Consider the following 26,526-nt stretch of genomic DNA (forward strand, 5'->3'; position numbering starts at 1 on the left):
CTAACTCTCTCTCCTCTGCTCTCATCCTTCTAGACCTATCGGCTGCCTTCGATACTGTGAACCATCAGATCCTCCTCTCCACCCTCTCCGAGTTGGGCATCTCCGGCGCGGCCCACGCTGATTGCGTCCTACCTGACAGGTCGCTCCTACCAGGTGGCGTGGCGAGAATCCGTCTCCACACCACGTGCTCTCACCACTGGTGTCCCCCAGGGCTCTGTTCTAGGCCCTCTCCTATTCTCGCTATACACCAAGTCACTTGGCTCTGTCATAACCTCACATGGTCTCTCCTATCCTTGCTATGCAGACGACACACAATTAATCTTCTCCTTTCCCCCTTCTGATGACCAGGTGGCGAATCGCATCTCTGCATGTCTGGCAGACATATCAGTGTGGATGACGGATCACCACCTCAAGCTGAACCTCGGCAAGACGGAGCTGCTCTTCCTCCCGGGGAAGGACTGCCCGTTCCATGATCTCGCCATCACGGTTGACAACTCCATTGTGTCCTCCTCCCAGAGCGCTAAGAACCTTGGCGTGATCCTGGACAACACCCTGTCGTTCTCAACTAACATCAAGGCGGTGGCCCGTTCCTGTAGGTTCATGCTCTACAACATCCGCAGAGTACGACCCTGCCTCACACAGGAAGCGGCGCAGGTCCTAATCCAGGCACTTGTCATCTCCCGTCTGGATTACTGCAACTCGCTGTTGGCTGGGCTCCCTGCCTGTGCCATTAAACCCCTACAACTCATCCAGAACGCCGCAGCCCGTCTGGTGTTCAACCTTCCCAAGTTCTCTCACGTCACCCCGCTCCTCCGCTCTCTCCACTGGCTTCCAGTTGAAGCTCGCATCCGCTACAAGACCATGGTGCTTGCCTACGGAGCTGTGAGGGGAACGGCACCTCAGTACCTCCAGGCTCTGATCAGGCCCTACACCCAAACAAGGGCACTGCGTTCATCCACCTCTGGCCTGCTCGCCTCCCTAACACTGAGGAAGTACAGTTCCCGCGCAGCCCAGTCAAAACTGTTCGCTGCTCTGGCCCCCCAATGGTGGAACAAACTCCCTCACGACGCCAGGACAGCGGAGTCAATCACCACCTTCCGGAGACACCTGAAACCCCACCTCTTTAAGGAATACCTAGGATAGGGTAAAGTAATCCCTCTCACCCCCCCCCCCCCCTTAAAAGATTTAGATGCACTACTGTTCCACTGGATGTCATAAGGTGAATGCACCAATTTGTAAATGACTTAAATGTAAATGTAAATGTCTTATCTGGTTTGAGAATCCCCTGTGCTCTGACCAATAAGGACAAATGGCTAGAACTCCTGTCTTGTGTGGCTCTAGATATATATTTGACCCAAATCTTTATGTCTTTATAATTCTGCATCCATATTAGCCCACAGAGGAAAGTTCCAATTGCCAAAATAGCCTTTTGAACTCTCAGAAAAGTGGGGGCCTTTCTATATCAGATATAAGCACAGTACAGTTAATGGCAAATCAGATAAACAGTTGCCACATGGTAGCCATCTTATTCTTATTATGTATGCAGCATCTCACTACCAACCAGGACAAGCCCAGACATGTTATTTTCCTTGCGCCTTTACACAGAAGTCATTGTAGACTCAGTCATTTTACCATAGTAGCACAACACAGGTCACCTTTTACACCAGCAAGACATGCTATGGTGGAAGAAGATAAAGGATGGTTTGTGTAAATGCAATGTGAAACATTGTGAAACATTCCACCAAGTCTTTTTACTATAGAAACAAAACACAAACACCGAGCCTAACAGGAGGCTCTTTCTGAATGGACAGGCTGATACGTGATCCACTTTCTTTAGCCATCATGAACCTGGTGCATTCAACAGTTAGTCAGCTTCCAGATATAAAGAATCAGTAGGTGATAATAGGCCAAATCTCTCCTATAAGGCTGGGTCCAAAATAAAGACAGTAAAGAAAAGAAAAAAGCCAACATGTATTATAAAATATGTTGCTCAACTGCTTTATGCCAGCACAGTAGCTAACTGAAAACAGGTAGCGCACAGTAGCTAACTGAAAACAGGTAGAGCACAGTAGCTAACTGAAAACAGGTAGCGCACAGTAGCTAACTGAAAACAGGTAGAGCACAGTAGCTAACTGAAAACAGGTAGCGCACAGTAGCTAACTGAAAACAGGTAGAGCACAGTAGCTAACTGAAAACAGGTAGCGCACAGTAGCTAACTGAAAACAGGTAGAGCACAGTAGCTAACTGAAAACAGGTAGCGCACAGTAGCTAACTGAAAACAGGTAGCGCACAGTAGCTAACTGAAAACAGGTAGCGCACAGTAGCTAACTGAAAACAGGTAGAGCACAGTAGCTAACTGAAAACAGGTAGCGCACAGTAGCTAACTGAAAACAGGTAGCGCACAGTAGCTAACTGAAAACAGGTAGAGCACAGTAGCTAACTGAAAACAGGTAGAGCACAGTAGCTAACTGAAAACAGGTAGAGCACAGTAGCTAACTGAAAACAGGTAGAGCACAGTAGCTAACTGAAAACAGGTAGAGCACAGTAGCTAACTGAAAACAGGTAGCGCACAGTAGCTAACTGAAAACAGGTAGAGCACAGTAGCTAACTGAAAACAGGTAGAGCACAGTAGCTAACTGAAAACAGGTAGCGCACAGTAGCTAACTGAAAACAGGTAGCGCACAGTAGCTAACTGAAAACAGGTAGAGCACAGTAGCTAACTGAAAACAGGTAGCGCACAGTAGCTAACTGAAAACAGGTAGAGCACAGTAGCTAACTGAAAACAGGTAGAGCACAGTAGCTAACTGAAAACAGGTAGCGCACAGTAGCTAACTGAAAACAGGTAGAGCACAGTAGCTAACTGAAAACAGGTAGCGCACAGTAGCTAACTGAAAACAGGTAGCGCACAGTAGCTAACTGAAAACAGGTAGCGCACAGTAGCTAACTGAAAACAGGTAGCGCACAGTAGCTAACTGAAAACAGGTAGCGCACAGTAGCTAACTGAAAACAGGTAGCGCACAGTAGCTAACTGAAAACAGGTAGCGCACATTAGCTAACTGAAAACAGGTAGAGCACAGTAGCTAACTGAAAACAGGTAGTGCACAGTAGCTAACTGAAAACAGGTAGTGCACAGTAGCTAACTGAAAACAGGTAGCGCACTTCCGGTGCCGACTGAGATGGCCGCCTCGCTTCGCGTTCCTAGGAAACTATGCAGTTTTTTGTTTTTTTACGTGTTATTTCTTACATTAGTACCCCAGGTCATCTTAGGTTTCATTACATACAGTCGAGAAGAACTACTGAATATAAGATCAGCGCCAACTCACCATCAGTACGACCAAGAATATGTTTTCCGCGACGCGGATCCGGTGTTCTGCCTTACAAACAGGACAACGGAATGGATCGCATGCAGCGACCCAAGGAAACGACTCCGAAAAAGAGGGAAACGAGGCGGTGTTCTGGTCAGACTCCGAAAAAGGGCACATCGCGCACCACTCCCCAGCATTCTTCTTGCCAATGTCCAGTCTCTTGACAACAAGGTTGACGAAATCCGAGCAAGGGTAGCATTCCAGAGGGACATCAGAGACTGCAACGTTCTCTGCTTCACAGAAACATGGCTTACTGGGAAGACGCTATCCGAGGCGGTGCAGCCAACGGGTTTCTCCACGCATCGCGCCGACAGAAACAAACATCTTTCTGGTAAGAAGAGTGGCGGGGGCGTATGCCTCATGACTAACGAGACATGGTGTGATGAAGGAAACATACAGGAACTCAAATCCTTCTGTTCACCTGATTTAGAATTCCTCACAATCAAATGTAGACCGCATTATCTTCCAAGAGAATTCTCCTCGATTATAATCACAGCCGTATATATCCCCCCCAAGCAGACACATCGATGGCTCTGAACGAACTTTATTTAACTCTTTGCAAACTGGAAACCATTTATCCGGAGGCTGCATTCATTGTAGCTGGGGATTTTAACAAAGCTAATCTGAAAACAAGACTCCCTAAATTTTACCAGCATATCGATTGCGCAACCAGGGGTGGTAAAACCTTGGATCATTGTTACTCTAACTTCCGCGACGCATATAAGGCCCTGCCCCGCCCCCTTCGGAAAAGCTGACCACGACTCCATTTTGCTGATCCCTGCCTACAGGCAGAAACTAAAACAAGAGGCTCCCACGCTGAGGTCTGTCCAACGCTGGTCAGACCAAGCTGACTCCACACTCCAAGACTGCTTCCATCACGTGGACTGGGACATGTTTCGTATTGCGTCAGATGGAAATATTGACGAATACGCTGATTCGGTGTGCGAGTTCATTAGAACGTGCGTCGAAGATGTCGTTCCCATAGCAACGATAAAAACATTCCCAAACCAGAAACCGTGGATTGATGGCAGCATTCGCGTGAAACTGAAAGCGCGAACCACTGCTTTTAATCAGGGCAAGGTGTCTGGTAATATGTCCGAATATAAACAATGCAGCTATTCCCTCCGCAAGGCTATTAAACAAGCTAAGCGTCAGTACAGAGACAAAGTGGAATCTCAATTCAATGGCTCAGACACAAGAGGCATGTGGCAGGGTCTACAGTCAATCACGGACTACAAGAAGAAACCCAGCCCAGTCACGGACCAGGATGTCTTGCTCCCAGGCAGACTAAATCACTTTTTGCCCGCTTTGAGGACAATACAGTGCCACTGACACGGCCTGCAACGAAAACATGCGGTCTCTCCTTCACTGCAGCCGAGGTGAGTAAGACATTTAAACGTGTTAACCCTCGCAAGGCTGCAGGCCCAGACGGCATCCCCAGCCGCGCCCTCAGAGCATGCGCAGACCAGCTGGCCGGTGTGTTTACGGACATATTCAATCAATCCCTATACCAGTCTGCTGTTCCCACATGCTTCAAGAGGGCCACCATTGTTCCTGTTCCCAAGAAAGCTAAGGTAACTGAGCTAAACGACTACCGCCCGTCGCACTCACTTCCGTCATCATGAAGTGCTTTGAGAGACTAGTCAAGGACCATATCACCTCCACCCTACCTGACACCCTAGACCCACTCCAATTTGCTTACCGCCCAAATAGGTCCACAGACGATGCAATCTCAACCACACTGCACACTGCCCTAACCCACCTGGACAAGAGGAATACCTATGTGAGAATGCTGTTCATCGACTACAGCTCGGCATTCAATACCATAGTACCCTCCAAGCTCGTCATCAAGCTCGAGACCCTGGGTCTCGACCCCGCCCTGTGCAACTGGGTACTGGACTTCCTGACGGGCCGCCCACAGGTGGTGAGGGTAGGCAACAACATCTCCTCCCGCTGATCCTCAACACGGGGGCCCCACAAGGGTGCGTTCTGAGCCCTCTCCTGTACTCCCTGTTCACCCACGACTGCGTGGCCATGCACGCCTCCAACTCAATCATCAAGTTTGCGGACGACACAACAGTGGTAGGCTTGATTACCAACAACGACGAGACGGCCTACAGGGAGGAGGTGAGGGCCCTCGGAGTGTGGTGTCAGGAAAATAACCTCACACTCAACGTCAACAAAACTAAGGAGATGATTGTGGACTTCAGGAAACAGCAGAGGGAACACCCCTATCCACATCGATGGATCAGTAGTGGAGAGGGTAGCAAGTTTTAAGTTCCTCGGCATACACATCACAGACAAACTGAATTGGTCCACTCACACTGACAGCGTCGTGAAGAAGGCGCAGCAGCGCCTCTTCAACCTCAGGAGGCTGAAGAAATTCGGCTTGTCACCAAAAGCACTCACAAACTTCTACAGGTGCACAATCGAGAGCATCCTGGCGGGCTGTATCACCGCCTGGTACGGCAACTGCTCCGCCCTCAACCGTAAGGCTCTCCAGAGGGTAGTGAGGTCTGCACAACGCATCACCGGGGCAAACTACCTGCCCTCCAGGACACCTACACCACCCGATGTTACAGGAAGGCCATAAAGATCATCAAGGACATCAACCACCGAACCACTGCCTGTTCACCCCGCTATCATCCAGAAGGCGAGGTCAGTACAGGTGCATCAAAGCTGGGACCGAGAGACTGAAAAACAGCTTCTATCTCAAGGCCATCAGACTGTTAAACAGCCACCACTAACATTGAGTGGCTGCTGCCAACACGCTGTCATTGACACTGACCCAACTCCAGCCACTTTAATAATGGGAATTGATGGGAAATTATGTAAATATATCACTAGCCACTTTAAACAATGCTACCTTATATAATGTTACTTACCCTACATTATTCATCTCATATGCATATGTATATACTGTACTCTAGATCATCGACTGCATTCTTATGTCACTAGCCACTTTAACTATGCCACTTTGTTTACTTTGTCTACATACTCATCTCATATGTATATACTGTACTCGATACCATCTACTGTATGCTGCTCTGTACCATCACTCATTCATATATCCTTATGTACATATTCCTTATCCCCTTACACTGAGTATAAGACAGTAGTTTTGGAATTGTTAGTTAGATTACTTGTTGGTTATCACTGCATTGTCGGAACTAGAAGCACAAGCATTTCGCTACACTCGCATTAACATCTGCTAACCATGTGTATGTGACAAATAAAATTTGATTTGATTTGATTTTGCACAGTAGCTAACTGAAAACAGGTAGCGCATAGTAGCTAACTGAAAACAGGTAGCGCACAGTAGCTAACTGAAAACAGGTAGCGCACAGTAGCTAACTGAAAACAGGTAGCGCACAGTAGCTAACTGAAAACAGGTAGAGCACAATAGCTAACTGAAAACAGGTAGCGCACAGTAGCTAACTGAAAACAGGTAGCGCACAGTAGCTAACTGAAAACAGGTAGCGCACAGTAGCTAACTGAAAACAGGTAGCGCACAGTAGCTAACTGAAAACAGGTAGCGCACAGTAGCTAACTGAAAACAGGTAGCGCACAGTAGCTAACTGAAAACAGGTAGTGCACAGTAGCTAACTGAAAACAGGTAGTGCACAGTAGCTAACTGAAAACCCAGTCAGCAGCTGTGACAAAGTATGAATGTGTTCGTTGTCCGGCAGCATGACATGGCAAGTCAACAAACATGTTGTCCCTGCGACATTGCTGTGTGTGTGCGTGCGCGGGTGTGTGTGAGTTGTAAGACATTAAGCTGGCCCGGGCAGCACTTTACACACGGCTGAAAGTGGAGCGAGTACATCCTATATAACGCTGAGGAAATAAGATCACAACAAGAGTTAAGTGACAGGAAGTGTTTGTAAATAATGAGGTCTATGAGGTTAGGATTACTGTGGATTACAGTCGCTTAATAACACTGGGATCTCTTGAGGTTATATAGCCCTAACTGAAGGAGACTTCAACTCAACCCTTCTGCACTGCAGCTCCACTACAGCCCCAAGCTCCACGACTAGCACTAAGGAACATGCCTCAACACCACTATTTTAGCTGTTCTCCAGCTGCTAAACTAGGACGGTGAGAGACAACAGAGAGAGACAAACAGAGAGATGGAGACAGAAAGGGGAGAGAAAGAATGAAAGAAAGAAAGAGAGAGGTTAAAAATGAAAGAGGAATCCGAGGCCTGCCTGGCTGTCTTTCCTGTCCATAAATTGCCTGTTGGGTTATGTGTCTGGTTAGTTAACGAGGGAGATAGATAGTGTTATCTGCCTCCTCCCTGCCTGTGACATTATAGCACCAGGGTGGAGCTGAGAGGGGATGATAAGACAACGACCGCCCGGCCCGGCGCAACGCTCTGTCTCTGACACCCAGCATTAGAACAGACCAAGCCCTGAGCATGCGGAAGTCTGAGGTCAGACAGGAAGTTATATATAGAAGGTGGTACCGTGTGAGAAAGAGAGACGGATGGCAGGTGGTAGGCAGTTTCCTATAGACACTGATAACATTCTAGTATTGTCTTGTCAACTTCAAGCCATCTCAACATGGCAGAATCTATGTCTGGATTAAAGGAGGATGACTGCAATGATACGGATACATAGTGTGCTAGGATAGCATATTCCATCAGTTTTACAGGGAGGCCTACTGTACAGTATGTTGTCATTGTTGATTTGAGAACCCCCTTGGTCCACCGGTCATTAGGAAAGTGCTGCAAGTTGTCGTTTCTTGTGACATGTTTAAGTGTGGTGTGTGAGTGTGTACCTCTTTGAGCTGGTCGGCGCTGCCCCAAGACGCAGAGCGCTGGTGTGTGCTCCTCCTCTCTCCTGCTTCTTCACTCCAACATCCAGGTGTCTGGACACAACAAGGAAACGACCGATGATATCATGACCTAATTACCAACCACTTATCCTCATTAGCCACGTCAATCGTCATGATCATTATGGTCAGGAATAAAAGGCCTTTGCCCTAAGCCTAAACAGAGCTCTACTTTGCCATTTCAGATGTGCCCTTTGCAAAGTGTAAGGTTTGACATGCAAACCTTGATATGAGTACATCCTGTATAACAAGATCGAAAATGGAGCATAACTAGCCGTGAGTTGTGTGTGTCAGTTGACATCAGAACAAGGGGAGGTCTCTAAACGCCACAGCCTAGGTACAGCTACTGTGATGACGAAGTTATTATGTCAACTGGACAGAGAGAAGCCCTTGCTTCGTCCCCTTGGTTACCCCTGGTCTGACCTGCTCCTGGAGCTGAGGGAGGCAAGGAGGAGGAAGAGAGGAGTGTAAACAGGAGAAAAAGAGAGAAGAAGGGCTCTCCACACATGGCAGGCATCAGACTGGGATTAAATAGAGTGGGTGCTGTGATATAGATAGTCCTAGCTCTGTGTGTCTCTGCTTTCAAGAGGGCAGAGAGAGAGAGAGGAGAGAATGTACACTTCAAATTAAATCCCAAGGTCAAGAACATTGGGAAGCAGCGGCACTCCACTCTTTAAACAGAGACATCCACCTAATTTCACCTTTTTATTGTGAAAAGCGTTTCAGCGGTTATGCTTTCATCAGAGCATCCGAGAATGTACACTGTAAGGGCCAATGGAAGTGCTAGGCCAGTGCTATAGCCAGAAGCGGTAGTAGATATTGTGAAGTGGTGAGTTGAGTTATTCTATTAATCTGTGGAGACTTCACATTTCAAAGGTTGTCCTCCATAACCCGCTCAACACCATCACCAAGCAGGAAACAGAGAGAGAAAGCTTTGAACATTGTCTTTTTCATCTCCTATTTAAGGGAAGAGGAGGGGGAGCACACACACACACACACACACACACACACACGCACACACACACAAAAACTGAGTTACACGCATGGGCACACATACACACACCATCTCCTCTCCTCTTTCAGTGGACAATGTGTGACCACATACCGATCCCTGTTAGGTCCACCTTCCCTACGTGTAGATGTGGCAGATGTTTCCATGCATCTGGACAAAGAGCTGAAGTGAAGGAAAAGTGGAATGGACGGGTTGATTCATACAGTAAACCGGCTGCCAGGTTGAGTCCACAGTAATATGGTTTCTGGGATGATCTAGCAATGTGGCGTTTGGGTGGCCTGAGGAGCTTATTGGGCCCTGGTTGCCGAGCAGTGCAGTAAAAACAGGATGTAGGAGGTCATTATGGGATGTCATCTCTGACTCCTGTGGTGTCATAACCCTGCTAGTTCACTCTCACTGAGGCTGGCTCCCACACTAGACCCAGAGAAGAGAAATAAAAAACTAAAGGCCTAATCTACCCCTTTAATGACCAGTTTGAGGGATCCAGAATATTGGGCTGACACTGTAAAATCCTGTTCAACGCAGAAAACAGAATGTCCATTAAAAGGAGTTTTAGTCCAGTTGAGGAATAGGTTTAACCTAACCTACTGGCCCAGTACACTCACTAGCCTGCACAATCAATCTTCCACACACAAATACTTCTTCTCTCTTGGCATAATCTTAGTGCTATGTGTTTGGGCCTGTCTGTCATAACTTGGAAGGATGGTGTGGGTGTTGCAGGTCACAGCAATGTACAGAACAGAGCGAGGAAGAGGAGGAAGAAGAGGGGGAGGAGGAGAACATTCCAGGTCACAGACCCAAAGGCTGAGAATGACAGAAAATTACAAGGAAAAGGTGAAGAATGGAAGAAGGAGAAGCAGGAGGAGAGAAAGAGGGGGAAATTCCAGCCGCAGCAGGACTGGCAGCAACATGGCTCTGCACAAACAGTTGACTTCATCTGACAAGCAGAAGCCGTGTGTCACACAGACAGACAGGAGCTCGCATGTTCTCCACAATGACACCTTTGTGCTGCAGTGACACCCAGAGCCTACTTGTTCAAAACACAGAAGGCCAGGCAGGTCAATACAGAGAGTCAGGCTGGTTAATCTATTGTAAGTCTAGAGAGACCCACAGATGCGTAGTTGGTAAATCTCAAAGTGACTGACGGAAACAGGGTGTATAGACCTGTGAAAGAGGTCAACAGCGGCTAACTAATATCTGTGTGTGCAGGTGAATCAGTGACTGAGTACTGTACAAACTTGACTGCCACTAGTCATTTGAAAGAGCCCACTTCCTTATAGCGATGCAGCTCAGTACTCAGCCACTTCTGATTACAGATGTAGGATCTTATTTTGGTCACTTTTTTTAAATCATTCTTTTGTTGCTGAGAATGTTCCTACAGATGAGCTTTGTCATTTACATAAATTCACTGAAAACTCACACTAACACACAGTTATATTAACAGTTTTGCACTTTTAACGTAGCCTACTTTTGACCAGCTAATAGCCTAACCATCCATCAAGAACCATTATGGAGTAAATGTTAAAATTCTGTTGCTGCTGGATTATTTTGCTGTGACAATATAAGTCACATTAAGATCCTACATCTGTAGTAGTTTCCTGTCTTTCACCTCAGCATGCTAGTTCAAAACTAGCATGCTTTGCTGATCAAACTGTGCAGATCAGCAAACCAGAGCTATCAATAAACCTAGTTTCTTCTAGCTGGAATATCGTTAGGTCTTTGTCGTTGAATTAAATGCCACATGCATTCATCTCAGTAGGGGGACTGAACAAAGCGTGACACATGAAGGATAGGTTAGGGGGACAGGAAGTGGGGAGGCACCTACCTGAGTGGATTTATCTTTCATGCATGAGGGGTAGTGCACGTGGTGGTCACGAGGCCACTGGCCGGTAAGGTAGGGGCCGGTGATGGTACCCAGGGAGGAAGTCCGCCGGATGGCTCCCGTGTTACGCTGCTGGGGCTTGGACCTCTCTACTAGAGAGAAAGAGAGAGAGGGTGTGCAAGAGAGGAGGGGGATGAGACATTTTAATTAAGGAGGCTCTCACAGGCAACGATTTATTAGAATCCCCATTAGACAACACCAATGGCGACAGCTAGCCTTACTGGGGTCTGACACGTAACGATAAAACATTACAGACAGTGGCCTCCCAGGTGGTGCAGTGGTCTAAGGCACTGCATCGCAGTGCTAGCTGTGCCACCAGAGATTCTGGGTTCGAGCCCAGGCTGTCGCAGCTGGCTCCAACCGGGAGGCCCATGGGGCGACGCACAATTGGCCCAGTGTCGTCAGGGTTAGGGAGGGTTTGGCCGGCAGGGATATCCTTGTCTCATCGCGCACTAGCGACTCCTGTGGCGGGACGGGCGCAGTGCACGCTGACCAGGTCACCAGGTGTACGGCGTTTCCTCTGACACATCGGTGCGGCTGGCTTCCGGGTTGGATGTGCATTGTGTCAAGAAGCAGTGCGGCTTGGTTGTGTTTCGGAGGATGCATGGCTCTCGACCTTCACCTCTCCCGAGCCCGTACGGGAGTTGCAGCGACGAGACAAGACTGTAACTACTACCAATTGGGTACCACGAAATTGGGGAGAAAAAAGGGGTAAAAAAAAAGAAAAGAAAAAACATGACAGACAAGATACTTTACAATTTACATACACTACATGATCAAAAGTATGTGGACACCTACTCGTCAAACATCTCAAAATCATGAGCATTATTATGGAGTCGGTCTCCCCTTTACGGTTATAACAGCCTCCACTCTTCTGGGAAGGTGTTAGGGCATTGCTATTGGGACTTGCTCTTGTGGCTGAATGGAAGCATTAGTGAGGTTGAATTTATCCCAAAGGTGTTAGAGACCCTGTTGATGTCTGGGCTCTGTGCAAGTCAGTCAAGTTTTTCCACACCGATCTTAACAAACCTGTATGAACCTCGCATTGTGCACGAGGGCTTTGTCATGCTGAAACCGAAAAATGCCTTCACCAAACTGTTATCACAAAGTTGGATGCACAGAATCTTCTAAAATGTAATTGTATGCTGTAGCATTAAGATTTCCCTTCACTGGAACAAGGGGCTATACTGAACCATGAAAAACAGCCCCAGACCATTATTCCTCCTCCACCAAACTTTACAGTTGGCCCTAGGCATTGGGGCAGGTAGCGTTCTCCCGGCATCCACCAAACCCAGATTCGTCCGTCGAACTGCCAGATGGTGAAGCGCTATTCATCATTTCAGAGAATTTCAGTTTCCACTGTTTCAGAGTCCAATGGCCGAGAGCTTTACACCACTCCAACCAACGCTTGGCGTTGCGCATGGTGATCTTAGGCTTGTGTGCGGCAGCTTGGCCTTGGAAACCCATTTCATGAAGCTCCCGACGAACAGTTCTTGTAGCTTCCAGAGGCAGTTTGGAACTCGTGAGTGTTGCAACCGAGGACAGACGATTTTTATGTGCTGCGCTTCAGCACTCGGTCCTGTTCTGTGAGCTTGTGTGGCTTACCACTTCACGGCTGAGCCGTTGTTGCTCCTAGACGTTTCCAATTCACACTAACAACCCTTACAATTGACCAGGGCAGATCTAGCAGGGCAGAGATTTGACAAACTGACGTGTTGGAAAGGTGGCATCCTATGACGGTGCCACGTTGAAGGTCACTGAGCTCTTCAGTAAGGCAATTCCACTGCAAAGGTTTGTCTATGGAGATTGAGATTCAATTTTATACACATGTCAGCAACGGGTGTGGCTGAAATAGCTTATTTGGGTGTCCAAATACTTTTATATATATAATGTACACTTAAAAACATTAACATGTAGTGTGCATCTATCAGTTCCACATACATGTCAGTACATACACACAACAAGTAGGTCACATGGGGGAGAGGCGTTGTTTTAACCAGGTTTCACATGCACTACATGAGATGGAAGGGACTTCCCTGTATAATACTGTATGTTTCCTTGAATTTGTTCTGGCCCTGGGGAGTGTGAAAAGAACCCTGGTAGAATGTCCAATGGGGTAAGCGTGTGTGTCAGTGCTGTGTGCAAGTTCACTATGTAAACAATTTGGAATTTCCAACATATTCATGTTTCTTACAAAAACAAGAAGTGATGTGGTCAGTCTTCCTCAACTCTTAGTCAAAAGAGAGACTGGCATGAATAGTATTGATATTAGCCCTCTGATTACAACGAAGAACAAGACATGTCCCTCTGTTCTGGGCCAGCTGCAGCACTTGACCATATGACTGGACAATAATCAACCTATGATAAAACTAGAGCCTGCAGGACTTGCATTGTGGAGTGTGGTGTCAAAAAAGCAGAGCATCTCTTTATTACAGAGAGAACTCTCACCATTTTTACAACTACTGAATCTATATTTTATGACAATGACAGTTTACAATCTAAAGTAACACCAAGTCATTTAGTCTCCTCAACTTTTTCAACAGCCACACTATTCATTACCAGATTCAACTGAGATCTAGAACTTCAGGAATTATTTGTACCAAATATAATGCTCTTAGTTTTAGAGATGTTCAGAACCAGTTTATTACTGGCCAAGCATTTCAAAACTGACTGCAACTCTTTGATAAGGGTTTCAGTGACTTAATTAGTGGTGGTTCGAAATGCGTATATGGATGAATCATCAGCATACATGGACACACATGCTTTGTTTAATGCCAGTGGCAGGTCATTGGTAAAAATAGAAAAGAGTAGAAAGCTTTGAGAGCTGCCCTGCGGTATACCACACTTAACATGTTTGACATTAGAGAAGCGTCCATTAAAGAAAACAATCTGAGTTCTATTAGATAGATAGCTCTGAATCCACGATATGTCAGAGGTTGAAAAGCCACATACAGTACCAGTCAAAAGTTTGGACACCACCTACTCATGCAAGGGTTTTGAGGTTCTTCAAAGTAGCCACCCTTTACCTTGATGACAGCTTTGCACAATCTTGGCACTCTCTCAACCAGCTTCACCTGGAATTATTTTCCAACATTCTTGAAGGAGTTCCCACATATGCTGAGCACTTGTTGGCTGCTATTTCTTCACTCTGCGGTCCAACTCATCCCAAACCATCTCAATTGGGATGAGGTCGGGTGATTTTGGAGGCCAGGTCATCTGATGCAGCACTCCTTCAGTCTCCTTATTGGTCAAATAGCCCTTACACAGCCTGGAGGTGTGTTGGGTCATTGTCCTGTTTAAAAACAAATGACAGTCCCACTAAGCGCAAACCAGATGGGATGGCTTATCGCTGCAGAATGCTGTGGTAGCCATGCTGGTTAAGTGTGCCTTGAATGCTATATAAATCACAGACAGTGTCACCAACAAAGCCTCCCAAAACCATCACACCTCTTCCTCCATGCTTCATGGTGGGAACCACACATGCGGAGATCCTCCGTTCACCTACTCTGCATCTCACAAATACACAGCGTTTGGAACCAAAAGTCACACATTTGGGCTCATCAGACCAAAGGACAGATTTCCACCGGTCTAATGTCCATTGCTCGTGTTTCTTGGCCCAAGCAAGCGTCTTCTTATTTTGAATTTTTTTCACCTTTATTTAACTAGGCAAGTGTGCTTTAATAGTGGTTTCTTTGCAGCAATTCGACCATGAAGGCCTGATTCACACAGTCTCTTCTGAATAGTTGATGTTGAGATGTGTCTGTTACTTGAACTCTGTGAAGCATTTATTTGGGCTGCAATCTGAGATGCAGTCAACTCTAATGAACTTATTCTCTGCAGCAGAGGTAACTCTAGGTCTTCTTTTCCTGTGGTGGTCCTCATGAGAGACAGTCAAATCTAATGAATGTATTCTCTGCAGCAGAGGTAACTCTGGGTCTTCCTTTCCTGTGGCAGTCCTCATGAGAGCCAGTTTCATCATAGCGCTTGATGGTTTTTGCAAATGCACAAAAATAAACTTTCAAAGTTCTTGACATTATCTGGATTGACCAACCTTCATATCTTAAAGTAATGATGGACTGTCGTTTCTCTTTGCTTATGTGAGTTGTTCTTGCCATAATATGGACTTGTTATTTTACCAAATAGGACCGTCTTCTGTATACCACCCCTAACATGTCACAACACAACTGATTGGCTCATTAAGGAAAGAAATTCCACAAATTCACTTTTAACAAGGCACACCTGTTAATTGAAACTCATTCCAGGTGACTACCTCATGACGCTGGTTGAGAGAATGCTAAGTGTGCAAAGCTGTCATGAAGAATCTCAAATATATAATATATTTGGATTTGTTTAACACTTTTTTGGTTACTATACGATTCCATATGTGTTATTTCATAGTTTTGATGTCTTCACAATTATTCTATAATGTAGAAAATAGTACAAAATAAACCCTGGATGTGTGTACAAAGGTCTGACTGGTACTGTACGTTTTCTCAATAACAGGTTATGGTCAATAATTTCAAAGGCTGCACAGAAATCTAACAGTACAGCTCCCACATTCTTCTTATAATCAATTTCTTTCAACCAATCATCAGTCATTTGTGTCAGTGCAGTACACGGTGAGTGCACTTCTCTGTAAGCATGCTGAAAGTCTGTTGTTCATTTGTTTACAGAGAAATAGCATTGTATTTAGTCAAACACAATTTTTTCAAAAAGTTTGGTAAGAGCTGGCAGCAAGCTGATAGGTCTGCTGTCTGACCCAGTACATTACTTTTGCGCTTATAATCTATTAAAAAACAGATCAGATTACTATGCCAATCCACCACATTCTGTACAGTCAGAAGCAATTTTTTAGAATCCCCACAATATATTTTTTAGAGGCAATATGTGAGGATGCAGACTGAAACAACAATGTCACAGTGTTGTGGTCAGAGACTGCAGATTGACTTGGTTACCCTTGGAGCAGCCCAGCCCATCCTTCCTCACGGCCAAGCCTTCATGATGAGGCAACCCTACACCTGATAAAAATACCTCACACACACCCCCAAGGCTCTTTCCAGGCTCCCTGGGACCTGAGGATCTGGGTCAAGGGCTGTGTGTTTGTTCTAGCAACACTCTGGTTGGTGTGTGTATGTGTGATAGAAACAGCAATATTTACACCATCCTAACCCTGTGGCCTTGTAAGGGACTAGAATATTCAAAAACTTTCAACTCACATGATGCTAGCTAGCGTATATATAGGCCTTTAGCAAAGTTGACCAAACAGGCCAGGTTTCTAAAACCAACATTCCAGTATGACATGAAACAGACTGGTGAAGTGCACAATAACACCTCTGATTTATGGAGGACTTGACCTACGCTGAAGTTTCTCATAACTAGGAAGTATTGAGTAAATGTTGGTATTTTGTTGTGTTGCCAAAAAACTTCCGGCGCCGACAGAGATGGCCGCCTCGCTTCGCGTTCCTAGGAAAGTATTCAGTATTTTTTAAGTGTTATTTCTTACATTGGTACCCCAGGTAATCTTAGGTTTCATTACATACAGTCGGGAGGAACTACTGAATATAAGAGCAACGTCAACTCACCATCATTACGACCAGGAATATGACTTTCGCAAAGCGGATCCTGTGTTCTGCCTTCCACCCAGGACAACGGATCGGATCCCAGCCGGCAACCCAAAACAACGACGTCGTAAAAGAGGCAAACAAAGCGGTCTTCTGGTCAGGCTCCGGAGACGGGCACATCGCGCACCACTTCCTAGCATACTTCTCGCCAATGTCCAGTCTCTTGACAACAAGGTTGATGAAATCCGAGCAAGAGTAGCATTCCAGAGAGACATCAGAGACTGTAACGTTCTTTGCTTCACGGAAACATGGCTCACTCAAAAGACGCTAACGGAGTCGGTACAGCCAGCTGGTTTCTTCACGCATCGCGAAGACATAAACAAACATATTTCTGGTAAGAAAAGGGGCGGGGGGATATGCCTTATGATTAACGAGATGTGGTGTGATCATAACAACATACAGGAACTCAAGTCCTTCTGTTCACCTGATTTAGAATTCCTCACAATCAAATGTCGACCGCATTATCTACCAAATGAATTCTCTTCGATTATAATCACAGCCGTATATATTATCCCCCAAGCAGACACATCAATGGCCCTGAACAAACTTTATTTGACTCTATGCAAACTGGAAACCACATATCCTGAGGCTGCATTCATTGTAGCTGGGGATTTTAACAAGGCTAATCTGAAAACAAGACTGCCTAAATTGTATCTGCATATCGATTGCGCAACCAGGGCTGGTAAAACTAAGGATCATTGTTGTTCTAACTTCCGCTACGCATATAAGGCCCTCCCCCGCCCTACTTTCAGAAAAGCTGACCACGACTCCATTTTGTTGATCCCTGCCTACAAACAGAAACTAAAACAAGAAGCTCCGGCGCTCAGGTCTGTTCAACGCTGGTCCAACCAATCTGATTCCACACTTCAAGACTGCTTCGATCACGTGGATTGGGATATGTTCCGCATTGATTCCAACAACCACATTGACGAATACGCTGATTTGGTGAGCGAGTTCATTAGAAAGTGCATTGACGATGTCGTACCCATAGCAACAATTAAAACATTCCCAAACTAGAAACCGTGGATTGATGGCAGCATTCGCGTAAAACTGAAAGCGCGAACCACTGCTTTTAACCAGGGCAAGGTGACCGGAAACATGACCGAATACAAACAGTGTAGCTATTCCCTCTGCAAGGCAATCAAACAAGCTAAGCGTCAGTATAGAGACAAAGTAGCGTCGCAATTCAACGGCTTAGACACAAGAGGTATGTGGCAGGGTCTACAGTCAATCACGAATTACAAAAAGAAAACCAGCCCCGTCACAGACCAGGATGTCTTGCTCCCAGACAGACAAAATAACTTTTTTGCCCACTTTGAGGACAATACAGTGCCACTGACACGGCCCGCAACCAAAACCTGCGGACTCTCCTTCACTGTAGCCAACGTGAGTAAAACATTTAAACGTGTTAACCCTCACAAGGCTGCAGGCCCAGACGGCATCCCCAGCCGCGTCCTCAGAGCATACGCAGACCAGCTGGCTGGTGTGTTTACGGACATATTCAATCAATCCTTATCTCAGTCTGCTGTTCCCACATGCTTCAAGAGGGCCACCATTGTCCCTGTTCCCAAGAAAGCTAAGCTAAATGACTACCGCCCCGTCGCACTCATTTCCGTCATCATGAAGTGCTTTGAGAGACTAGTCAAGGACCATATCACCTCCCCCCTACCTGACACCCTAGACCCACTCCAATTTGCTTACCGCCCAAATAGGTCCACAGACGACGCAATCGCAACCACACTGTACACTGACCTAACCCATCTGGACAAGAGGAATACCTATGTGAGAATCGATTACAGCTCAGCATTTAACACCATAGTACCCTCAAAACTCGTCATCAAGCTCGAGACCCTGGGTCTCGACCCCACCCTGTGCAACTGGGTACTGGACTTCCTGACAGGCCGCCCCCAGGTGGTGAGGGTAGGTAACAACATCTCCACCCCACAGATCCTCAACACTGGGGTCCCACAAGGGTGCGTTCTGAGCCCTCTCCTGTACTCCCTGTTCACCCATGACTGCGTGGCCATGCACGCATCCAACTCAATCATCAGGTTTGCGGACGACACTACAGTGGTTGGCTTGATTACCAACAATGACGAGACGGCCTACAGGGAGGAGGTGAGGGCCCTCGGGGTGTGGTGTCAGGAAAATAACCTCACACTCAACGTCAACAAAACAAAGGGGATGATTGTGGACTTCAGGAAACAGCAGAGGGAGCACCCCCCTATCCACATCGATGGGACAGTAGTGGATAGGGTAGTAAGTTTTAAGTTCCTCGGCGTACACATCACGGACAAACTGAATTGGTCCACCCACACAGACAGCATCGTGAAGAAGGCGCAGCAGCGCCTCTTCAACCTCAAGAGGTTGAAGAAATTCGGCTTGTCACCAAAAGCACTCACAAACTTCTAAAGATGCACAATCGAGAGCATCCTGTCGGGCTGTATCACCGCCTGGTATGGCAACTGCTCCGCCCACAACCGTAAGGCTCTCCAGAGGGTAGTGAGGTCTGCACAACGCATCACCGGGGGCAATCTACCTGCCCTCCAGGACACCTACACCACCCGATGTCACAGGAAGGCCATAAAGATCATTAAGGACAACAACGACCCGAGCCACTGCCTGTTCACCCCGCTATCATCCAGAAGGCGAGGTCAGTACAGGTGCATCAAAGCAGGGACCGAGAGACTGAAAAACAGCTTCTATCTCTAGGCCATCAGACTGTTAAACAGCCACCACTAACATTGAGTGGCTGCTGCCAACACACTGACTCAACTCCAGCCACTTTAATAACGGAAATGTATGTAAAATACATCACTAGCCACTTTAAACAATGCTACTTAATATAATGTTTACATACCCTACATTACTCATCTCATATACCATACCTTCTCTGCTATGCAATCTGGTTTCAGAGCTGGTCATGGGTGTACCTCAGCCACGCTCAAGGTCCTAAACGATATCTTAACTGCCATCGATAAGAAACATTACTGTGCAGCCGTATTCATTGATCTGGCCAAGGCTTTCGACTCTGTCAATCACCACATCCTCATCAGCAGACGCGACAGCCTTGGTTTCTCAAATGATTGCCTCGCCTGGTTCACCAACTACTTCTCTGATAGAGTTCAGTGTGTCAAATCGGAGGGTCTGCTGTCCGGACCTCTGGCAGTCTCTATGGGGGTGCCACAGGGTTCAATTCTTGGACCGACTCTCTTCTCTGTATACATCAATGAGGTCGCTCTTGCTGCTGGTGAGTCTCTGATCCACCTCTACGCAGACGACACCATTCTGTATACTTCCGGCCCTTCTTTGGACACTGTGTTAACAACCCTCCAGGCAAGCTTCAATGCCATACAACTCTCCTTCCGTGGCCTCCAATTGCTCTTAAATACAAGTAAAACTAAATGCATGCTCTTCAACCGATCGCTACCTGCACCTACCCGCCTGTCCAACATCACTACTCTGGACGGCTCTGACTTAGAATACGTGGACAACTACAAATACTTAGGTGTCTGGTTAGACTGTAAACTCTCCTTCTAGACCCATATCAAACATCTCCAATCCAAAGTTAAATCTAGAATTGGCTTCCTATTTCGCAACAAAGCATCCTTCACTCATGCTGCCAAACATACCCTTGTAAAACTGACCATCCTACCAATCTTCGACTTTGGCGATGTCATTTACAAAATAGCCTCCAATACCCTACTCAACAAATTGGATGCAGTCTATCACAGTGCAATCCGTTTTGTCACCAAAGCCCCATATACTACCCACCATTGCGACCTGTACGCTCTCGTTGGCTGGCCCTCGCTTCATACTCGTCGCCAAACCCACTGGCTCCATGTCATCTACAAGACCCTGCTAGGTAAAGTCCCCCCTTATCTCAGCTCGCTGGTCACCATAGCATCTCCCACCTGTAGCACACGCTCCAGCAGGTATATCTCTCTAGTCACCCCCAAAACCAATTCTTTCTTTGGCCGCCTCTCCTTCCAGTTCTCTGCTGCCAATGACTGGAACGAACTACAAAAATCTCTGAAACTGGAAACACTTATCTCCCTCACTAGCTTTAAGCACCAACTGTCAGAGCAACTCACAGATTACTGCACCTGTACAAAGCCCACCTATAATTTAGCCCAAACAACTACCTCTTTCCCAACTGTATTTAATTTATTTATTTATTTTGCTCCTTTGCACCCCATTATTTTTATTTCTACTTTGCACATTCTTCCATTGCAAAACTACCATTCCAGTGTTTTACTTGCTATATTGTATTTACTTTGCCACCATGGCCTTTTTTGCCTTTACCTCCCTTCTCACCTCATTTGCTCACATTGTTTATACTGTATTATTGACTGTATGTTTGTTTTACTCCATGTGTAACTCTGTGTCGTTGTATCTGTCAAACTGCTTTGCTTTATCTTGGCCAGGTCGCAATTGTAAATGAGAACTTGTTCTCAACTTGCCTACCCGGTTAAATAAAGGTAAAATAAAAAAAAATATTTAAAAAATATGTATATACTGTACTCTATAACATCTACTGCATCTTTATGTAATACATGTATCACTAGCCACTAGCCACTTTAACGTTTACATACCCTACATTACTCATCTCATATGTATATACTGTACTCAATACCATCTACTGCATCTTGCCTATGCCGTTCTGTACCATCACTCATTCATATATCTTTATGTACATATTCTTTATCTTTGTGTATAAGGTAGTAGTTTTGGAATTATTAGGTTAGATTACTCGTTGGTTACTACTTCATTGTCGGAACTAGAAGCACAAGCATTTCGCTACACTCGCATTAACATCTGCTAACCATGTGTATTTGACAAAAACATTTGATTTGATGTGCGGCTATGATCGGAGGTTTTGAGGGAAGAGGTTGACATGTTTTTCAAAGACATTAGCACAGCAGTGTTTTGCCCTCAAGTGTACTAGGTGGGCTTAGGGAGGCTGGCCCCCTGCGCTGACTGACAGGTCCTGTACGCCTTAGTGGGATCAGATCCCACTGAGAAAGGCACAGGACAGGGTCACCTGGGGAAAATCCACTGGATTACAGGTAAATACTAGTGCATTCTGAGGGTACTTCTAGTAAGGCCTTGGCTGTGTTCTGACACACTATGTCAAGCAGCAGTTAGCTGTATCAGGGAAGCAGAGGTCAGAAGAAGTAAGAAGTAACAGGAAGTAAGAAAGAGGAAATAATACGCTAAGCTCTTCTTGAAAGATGTTACTTGTGTTTCTTCTCAGGAAGCTAAAACAGCATGTCTGGTTGACTGTCTTGAAGTCTTTCCGACTAAACACAAAAGCTCTGGGATACTTTAGAATTGTCACATCATAATCTAATTCACATTCAAAATCACAAAATATTGACATGTGCAATATCCATATAGCAAGAAATTCATCACATGCAATATTTTCAAATGCCACTCAGCCAAGTGCAATGTCCGTTTTTATAGTTTATTCCATTTTTCTCTCCTCTTGAGGAACAGTTGCATGCCGTTATGTTAGGTCAAATGCAGTCAACAGACTGTTCCAAACAAAAATTATGCTGCTTTCCACTTTGCTTCTTAATATAAATCATGTTATTTCTATGATTCCAACAGTTCACCCAAAGGTTTTGATCTATATCGCAGGTCAAATCATTAAGACACTCCTCTTCAAACTTATTGGACTTCTCATCATTTCATTTGTATGAGTTGTAACTTGCTCATTTAAATGTTTGCTGTTCTACTACTACTAGGGTTCTGCGGCAGTCCCTATAGCAGAACCCTATCAAGAATCCTGGTTGGTTCCTGGTATAACCCTTTTGGTTCCAAGTAGCATCGTTTTTCATTCCAGATAGAACCCTTTCGACAGAGGGTTCTACATGGAACCCAAAATGGTTCTACCTGGAAACAAAATGGATTTTCGAACCCTTTTTCTAAAGGCGTCCGCATGCTTCCCAGCCGAAACAGTTAGAGCATTTATTATGACGGCATTTTGTGAAGTTTTGTTGGTTTTTGACTTCAGCAAAGGTTTTTCGGCTGTTCGGGCGCACACACAAAATTCTCAAGGCAAGCCAAAGTCAAGAGCATAAGTCTACACCCCCTCATCAGCAATTGGTCAACAGTAGGGATTCGTCAATGAAGTGCCTGTTGTCATTAAATGAGAGATGACTCATCCTCATGCAAATTATTTTCACTAGGGATATACTGCACCAAACATCCTAGTCAGATGCAAAACTGCGGGACAAACTTTTGTTCGGCAAAAAACGTCAAAATGAATGAGATATTTCTTGAATTACCTCTGATTATTTTGAGGAAGTGTATCTTGGCTATGGAGTCTCAAAATTGACAAACAGTACTATTGCCACATTTTTCTCGTTTTACAAGCCGTCTTTTAAGGGTGTATGCAAGCTCAGCTAGGTGTCAGTCGAACTGAAGCATGCGGACACCTTATGAGTGTAGGCCTTCCTCACACCAGCTCTGTGCCTGTAATGGTTAGGTCTAGTCGGCAATACAAGCATTCATATCAACATAAGGGAACGAGAAAAACAAAGATCAGTTTGATTATATCTGTTGCAACGAAGCGTAAATCCCTATCACACGAGGGGGAAAATTGTAAGGGAATGGATCAATATGCAAACATTCAAAACAGACATTACGATGTCTTCTTCAAAGCTAGGTAATGTGACACACTGTCACAAGGAAGGTTCAAAAACGGCACCAGTCAGATAACAAAGAATAAACATTCAAGCTGAGCTCTTCAAAGTGCCTTATCAAAATAACATCCAACAGTTAAGGTCAGGTTTCACAAGGTTAAGCCTAAAGTGGAGACTTTCATGAAGGAAAAAGATCCAAACTAGCCTGGTTAAACCAGACGGAAGGCTGCTTTCACGATTAAAACGTAATCCGTTTGGATGCCAGGCTAGGGCCAATCTGCAGTCAGTTTTAAAATAATAGTTCAACAGAGCTGGAAAATATAGAATACGATACTATATGGAATAGGCCTAGTAAGCCTGTTAAATAAAGCCACGTGACAGTTACAACAATACAGTGCTATACAGTACTAGACACGTCATGGCAGTTAGAAAGACACTTCTAAACCTACATACTTTCTCCTCAGGCCATAGACTAACACCTACTGCTGGACATTGGTGAGGCAAGGACTAACTATGTATCAAATACACCCACAATGACTTAGATTAAGGTGATAGATGGCAATTACCGGGGGAACGAACAGAGAGAAAGGAATGGTGTTGACTGACGGAGAAACTCTCCCACATCACACCAGAACAATGTTTAAGGGAACACAGGCTTACATATGGAAAACCTATCTTAACAGGACAAGGTCACAGGTTTAAGCCTTAGGTTACATATGTGACAGAAACAACAGCTAACACATGCAATAACCATCAGTCTCAAGTCATTCAATAACCCTAATATGGTTATAGCCCCCATTACAATAGCATATTGACTATAATGTAACCATTACTATAGCATATCTCTCACCAATCTATCATACCAGGGGAAAAATGCACAGGTTTATATTATGTGGCTACTTACAGTGGCTTGCATAAGTATTCACTCCCTTAGACTTTTCCAAATTTTACCATTACAACCTGTAATTAAAATGTATTTCATTGTAATTTTTGTCAAAAATCTTCTTAAAATACTCTGTAATGTCAAAGTGGAAGAAATATTTAAACGTTTTTTAAAGATGAATGAAAAATAAAACATTAATATAGCTTGGTTACATAAGTATTCACCCCCCTGAGTAAATAACATATGAAAAAAAACACCTTTGGCAGAAACTAAAGCTGTCTTCTTGGGTAAGTTTCATAAGAGATTTGTGAATTCCTCTCCCAGTGTCTGGTGTAAGGCAGACATCACAGCTTTTCCTCTAGAATGTTGAATGTGCTTAGCTCTACCCTGCTTCTTTGCATCCTGAAAAACTCTCCAGTCTTTGACGCTGTCAAGCATACCCCGGGTGGGCTCCCGAGTGGCGCAGTGGTCTAAGACACTGCATCTCAGTGCAAGAGGCGTCACTGCAGTACCTGGTTTGAATCCAGGCTGCATCACATCCGGCTGTGATTGGGAGTCCCATAGGGCGGCGCACAATTGGCCCAGCGTTGTCCGGGTTTGGCCGGAGTAGGCCGTCATTGTAAATAAGAATTTGTTCTTAATGGACTTGCCTAGTTAAATAAAGAATACCCATACCATGGTGCAGCCACCACCATGCTTGACAATAAAGAGGCAGTTACTCACGGATGTGTTGGGTTTTCCCCAAACAGAAGGCTTTGCATTTAAGCCAAAAAGTGTATTTCTTTTCCTTTAATTGCAGTATTACTTTAGTGCCTTGTTGTATGTTTTGGAATATTTGTATTCTTATTTTCACTCTGTTTGAGTCACTACAATGTTATTGATCCATCCTCAGTTCTCTCATCTCAGCCATTAAACTCCAACTGTTTTAAAATCACCAATAGCCTCCTGTTAACATTCCTGAGCAGTTTCATTCCTGTCCTGCAGCTCAGCTCAGAAGGACGACTGTATCTTTGATGTGTACGGGTGGTTTAATACATAATACACAGCATAATTATTAACTATACCATGCTTAAAGAGATAATCAATGTCTGATTTGTTATTGTTACCCATCTACCAATCACTGCCCTCGTTTATGAGGATTTTGAAAAGCTCCCTGGTCTTTTGTAGTTGAATCTGTGCTTGAAATTCAATACTTGACTGAGGGACCTGACAGATGTTCTATGTATGGGGGACAGAGGAAGGGTTAGTCATTCAAAAAATCATGTCAACATCTATTATCAGTCCTTGTAACTCATTATTTGATTTGTTAAGCTAAATTGTACTCCTCAACTAATGTAGGCTTGCCAAAACAAAGGGGGTGAATACTTATACAACTATATTTTAGTTATACATTTTGTATTTAACTTAAATAAATGTTAGCATTGGGGTGTCAGTCCAACCAGGCCTCTACATTGAGAGCACCCGTCATCATACCAAAAAACAAGAATGAAAGAAAAGCACATATTCCCACTTTGGAATGATGCCCTGTGTGCATATGCTTTCTGGAAATTTCAATGATTTTTCAGCCAGGCCAAAAATAGAGATGTAAACAACGGAAGAAATAAGCTGAAATAGCCTAACATTTGGGTCTGGTCGCAGATACAAGCTTCTCTAGCCAAGATGAAAGCCTTTTATGTAGAAGCTATGGGACATTTATTTGACATTGGTGACAGAAAAGTATGTGATGATTCAAAATGATAGTTCTTAAATAAAGGTGATGAAATCACTCTCACTGTGTATCCGTACAGTATTAAACGGTTTACAAAAGGGGGTTAATAGTACAATAACACATGCTACTTAGCAGACGCTGTTATCCAAAGCCACTTACACTAGTTAGTGCATCCATATATTTTGAGTGTGTGTAGTTCCCGATCCATGCGGGAATTGAACCCACAATCCTGGTGTTTCCAGAGGTTGAATGCTCAGCATTCATGCAAGATACGCAATCCTTCTCTATCTGCATGACTAACTCATTCATTCAACCCCTTACTATTTAAAGGCAACATTGACCCATATTGGAGTTTGGAAGAGAGACAGGTTGTGTTCTCGGTTCAAGGTGATGATGTCATGTGTTAATCACTCATAATCCCTCTCTCACTTTAAGTGTGGCTGACAGTTCAGCACAGGGTCGCACAAAGACTGTCACTAGCAGAACAGGCTCTGAGCATGACAGAGCCCTATAGATTTGTCCAAAAGTAGTGCACTATGTGCCATTTTGAACGGCTGTGGCTCTGGTCAAAA

The 26,526-nt window shown here is 45.0% G+C and overlaps 1 protein-coding gene across 5 annotated transcripts in view; it reads right to left on the bottom strand.

Annotated features, from left to right (window-relative positions):
- LOC115131418 (glucocorticoid-induced transcript 1 protein-like) overlaps positions 1-26,526 on the bottom strand; it is a 39,941-nt gene that overhangs the window by 9,380 nt on the left and 4,035 nt on the right. For 3 of the 5 annotated variants that reach the window (XM_065020386.1, XM_029663135.2, XM_065020385.1), the window contains 2 exons: positions 11,036-11,184; positions 8,145-8,234 (listed from right to left, as the gene is read on the bottom strand). In XM_065020386.1, the coding sequence (XP_064876458.1) occupies positions 8,145-8,234; positions 11,036-11,184 (239 nt within the window). The remainder of the gene's footprint in view (positions 1-8,144; positions 8,235-11,035; positions 11,185-26,526) is intronic. The other 2 variants (XM_065020387.1, XM_065020388.1) reach the window with 2 other exon arrangements.

The sequence above is a fragment of the Oncorhynchus nerka genome, linkage group LG7, assembly GCF_034236695.1.
Source record: "Oncorhynchus nerka isolate Pitt River linkage group LG7, Oner_Uvic_2.0, whole genome shotgun sequence".
In the NCBI taxonomy this organism is placed as follows: Eukaryota; Metazoa; Chordata; class Actinopteri; order Salmoniformes; family Salmonidae; genus Oncorhynchus; species Oncorhynchus nerka.